Below are 4755 nucleotides of genomic sequence, written 5' to 3'. Positions count from 1 at the left end.
ATAACAAATAATAAAAAATAATATTTAAATTTATACCAAGTATTAACTTTGAGTACCGAGTTATATTACAGAGCATTCATACCTTTTAATACTGATCCTTGTCATAAAATTTCAATGAATATCAATTATAAAATATATTTTATAACAACTATAAATATTATTTGGAAGATATATCTAAGCTTATACAGAGTATTAACTTTGAGTACCGAGCAGTACCGAGTAATGATACAGAGCATTCATACCGATTAATACTGATCCTTGTCAAAAAATTTTACTCAACATTAAATATAAAATATATTATATAACAATGATAAACATTATTTGAAAGATATATATACAAGCTTATACCGAGTAATAACTCTGAGTCCCAAGTCGTACTGAGTAATATTATAGAGCTTTTAATCCGATTAATACCGAACCTTGTCAAAAAATTTCACTCAGTATTAAATGTATAATATATTATATAATAATGATAAACATTATTTGGAAGATATGTCTAAGCTTATACCAACTAATAACTTTGAGTACCGAGCAGTACCGAGTAATATTACAGAGCTTTCAATTCGATTAATACCGAACCTTGTCAAAAAATTTCACTCAGTATTAAATATATAATATATTATATAACAATGATAAATATTATTTGGTAGATATATATAAGCTTATACTGAGTAATAACTTTGAGTACCGAGAAATACCGAGTAGTACCAAGCAGTACCAAGCATGTAAACTGAATGATGACCAATGTAGAAAACATATTTTTATATGTATAACATTTTATGTATATTATTCCAACAATAGACACTATTTTAAAACTTTATTTATGTTCAAACCGAGCTATACCGATAAATAAAGATCAATACCGATCGGTAACAAGAAATATCGATCTGTACCGAGTAGTACCCATCTGTACCACCACAAAGCTCTGATTGATTAGAAATGTTTTCACACGAGACATTCAAAGTTTTACACCAGCAATCAAAGTTTGTAAGTAAACCCTAACCCTAAACATTTGATTTGTAATTTTTCTAACCACGAAAAATATTTGAGAAAAATATTTGATTTTGAAGAAAATTCTAACCTGCAGCATTGTTTCTCTGAAGTTAATCCACCAGAAATTTTTGCTTCAGAATAACGGAAGAAGCTTGTGAATGCGAAGAATATGAATAGTTGCAGAAGAAACGCTTCGTCTTTGAAAATGTTAAAGCGAAGTGAATCGCCGCTGTTTTTATTTAAAAAATTACCATTAATTTCGGGTCAGGTCGTCGGGCCGTCATCATTCCAAATACGCACGTGCAATATACCCAGTTTCCGTCAGGCCGGGTCCTCGTTAATGTGGCTGCTACGTGGCGTCATTTAAATGGTGACCAGATATAGAGCTACGCCCGGACACTGGACCCAATAAAAATTCCAAACTTTGCTCCTCTTCTACTAAATATTATCTAATCACTCTTTTTATTTATTTGATTTTAAATTAATCACGCCGTTTATTTATCCTCTTGCTTCCGTGCGAGTCAACAAAACGCAAGCGTACAGCCATGCCATGCCATCTACCGCGCTTCTCCCGACCTTCGTAAACATGTTTTTTTTCCGCGTGCAAAAGTCAAAGCATTCTTCCAACTCTCACGTACCACACACGCCTCTCTCTTCTTCCTACGACCTTGAAACAAGTTTTTCCTCTATTTCTTCTTTCCCAATTCCAATTCCAATTCCAGACAACAACAAACCCAAACCCTAGCCCTTGCTAGCTCTTGATTCTTGATGGATGGACTAGATGATCGCTTCTCCGCCGCCGCCAATACCAAGAAACCCTTTGCCCTTCCCCGATCATTCACCTATCACCAGACCTTCCACCGCCGCTCCCGTGACGCTTCCCGCCCCTTCTGGAAGAATCTTGCTGACAACGATCCCAACACCTACGTCTCCGATTCCCGCGTCATCCTCTACACCACCTCTCTACGCGGCATCCGCCGGACGCATGAGGACTGCTGCGCCGTCCGCGCAATCCTCCGTGGCTTCCGCGTTGCCGTCGATGAGCGGGATGTTTCCATAGACGCGGCTTACAGGCGCGAGCTCCAATCGCTGATCGGTGGAAAGGGGCGGCCGGTTTCCCTTCCCCAAGTCTTCTTGCGCGGCAGACATATAGGTGGGGCAGAGGAGGTGCGCCAGCTCCATGAGATTGGAGAGCTCGGGAAATTGCTCGAGGGTGTTCCAGGGCAGGACCCTGCGTTCGTATGCGGCGGATGTGGCGGATTTCGGTTCGTTCCGTGCGGGAGATGCTGCGGTAGCCGGAAAGTGTTCGTGGAGGAAGAGGGACGGATGCGACGGTGTGATTATTGCAACGAGAATGGATTGGTACGGTGCTCTCACTGCTGTTCATCTTCTTCTTATTGAAGAACACCGGTTCTAATTGGGGAAGCAAATGATTCCAAAAAAAAAAAATTGATATGCTGAAATAAGGAAGAAAATGTTATTTGATCTTTGATTATTAAATTGCGGTTCAAATTAATTCTTTTGTGGAAGGTATAGGGGATTTGAATTCGTAGGAATTTATGTTTGATCATATATTGTGGTTTTTGTAAAGGCAATATGACTTTAATTCTTCTTTCTTGAGGAATTGTATTTATAGAAGGTCTGTATATATATATTATATTTAAATGTGCCATATTTTGTATGGGTACATTGTAACAGCTACTACATATTGGGATTTCTTAGTGTGCAATTCGGGTAAAGATTGGAATAGAGAAATGTGCTTATCTGTTGCGCCTATGATTGTCAATTTTCTGTTGCCCGTCTGAAGAGATCAAATTTTTGCAAGGAAAGTTAAAACCAACTACTATAAGTCGCATATATGTCTTAGTTTGGCTGAAAAGTAATCTAATAAGTCTAATTAAAAAATTTTCATGATAATCTGTTTTCTTAAATAATTTTGATCAACTTGTCCAGAACTATAGACTTGAAATTAAGTTTCTTTTTATTGTGTTCAACTCGAAGAAAACTGAAACTTGTGTTTAAACTCCATATTATTTTCATTTTAGTTGCTGAGTATTTTCTATAATGGTGATAAGTGTTGTATTTTCTAATACTGGGCTTTTTAATGCTATAAGATTCCCTATATGTTTAAATTACTCGGATGCTTTCATTTGAATTCCCAAAAACAAGTGGAACATTCAAATTCATGTCTCTTTAAAATTTCAAGGTTTGTTATGTATATTTATTAAAAAATGTTTTTGATATCTTTTGAAAAAGTTAATTTGTGCCTGCTCCAAGAAAATTTCCTAGTTCTATTACTAAATGATGAGTAAATCAACATACCTTGCTATATTCCAAGCTATCATATACCATCCTTAGTCCAAACATTATGTCATTTTTATACATCTCAAATGTTTGCATATAATATGGAATTGAAACAGTAGTGGGACTAAACTATAATGGGCATACAAGGAGTGTACAAGATGTTATATGATGGACATTCAGTTGTCATTAGAAATTGCTTGAAAATGATTTTATTTTCTACTATATCACATCAACTCCACTTCATCAAAAATTGGCTAAAAAGGGTTTTGCTATACTATAATTATACACTGTTTAATAATATATGTTTTTCAATAGCTATCTTTACTTCCTGGCAATAGTCAACATGAAATAGATACCTTGCCGCCTCCTTCCCCCACCTCTGTGCTGCCTACTCTCCTTCTTTGTTTTTTCCTCCACCGCCGCTAGCTTGCTTTGCTTTGGAAAGATGCAAAACAAATGAAATTGTAATTTCTTTGGAAAAAATTTGATGTTAACATTTGAATTTTAATTCTGAAATCGACATACCATCAAAAATGATATATCACCTCAAGAGGTGGAAATAAGATTTCTTAATGGGTTAAGATTTAAAATTATAAATTTCATCATAAATATAGTAGCTAAATTCAAGCATAAACTACATGACCCTTAGGGGTCAAAATGATATTTGATCGAATATTTAGCTATGATAATATAGATATGTTATCATTAATTTCATATTCAAAGTCATGATAAAAATTGATATATCTTCTCAAGGAAAGAAAATATAATTTATTATTGATCATTTTAATATGACGATAATGATAGGCGATGATTTTAATTTTTCCAAAAGAGAATTAATTGATTTTTAAAATTTTTCTGGGGTCTTAAAATTTTCTATGAGGCAAGCCCTCGTAGTTAATTACATCGTAAAATACTTGAGTTTCCTACTAAAACTCTCGATTAAAATAATAGTATAAATTTTATTTTAAGTTTTTAATGAGTGATATCAAAGGAATAACGTTGGAATCTCTACTAGAATTAGATTAAATTTTGATCACTTATTTCTGAATGCCATAAGAGGAGAAGTAGGAGGCAATTTAGGGCTCTAAAATGGTTCAGAAATGTTTTAGTCTACCCTATGTGTTTGGATTTAAATTTTGGATCATGAAATACTTTAATTTGAGTTATCAGTTTATTAGAATGTTGGGATTATATTCATGAAGTCGAGGGCCAATGATTTTGGGTCCACCCCGGATCCAAAGTCTAATTTAGGCATTAAATAATAGTGCTATGAACCTAGCTAATACAATGCAAAACTAGATTTATCCTAAACTTGATTTGGGAGCTAGCTAACCATCTAACGCTTTAAAACTATGAATCTGGTCGTTATAAAAGATGGGTAAGGACGTCATTATATAAGTTTTGAGGTGATTGAAAAAATAATCAAAAAAAGGGTTATCAAACATGGGCATTTAACCT

The 4755-nt window shown here is 34.6% G+C and overlaps 1 protein-coding gene across 1 annotated transcript; it reads left to right on the top strand.

The window, feature by feature from the left end:
- Window positions 1–1520: 1520 nt before the first annotated feature.
- Window positions 1521–2767, top strand: LOC110115599 (uncharacterized protein At5g39865-like). The gene has a single exon (XM_020848865.2). It carries the CDS (start codon window positions 1762–1764, stop codon window positions 2392–2394), a length of 633 nt encoding a protein of 210 aa, XP_020704524.1. The 5' UTR covers window positions 1521–1761; the 3' UTR covers window positions 2395–2767.
- Window positions 2768–4755: the final 1988 nt, after the last annotated feature.

This window comes from Dendrobium catenatum, unplaced genomic scaffold (genome assembly GCF_001605985.2).
Source record: "Dendrobium catenatum unplaced genomic scaffold, ASM160598v2 fragScaff_scaffold_1725, whole genome shotgun sequence".
NCBI classification, from domain to species: domain Eukaryota; kingdom Viridiplantae; phylum Streptophyta; class Magnoliopsida; order Asparagales; family Orchidaceae; genus Dendrobium; species Dendrobium catenatum.
Note: the sequence above shows the minus strand (reverse complement) of the source record. Positions and strands in the feature narration are given on the sequence as shown.

Excerpts from the sequence above, each read along its gene's own strand:
- LOC110115599 (XM_020848865.2), top strand. The coding sequence starts at position 1,762 with ATGGATGGACTAGATGATCGCTTCTCCGCCGCCGCCAATACCAAGAAA.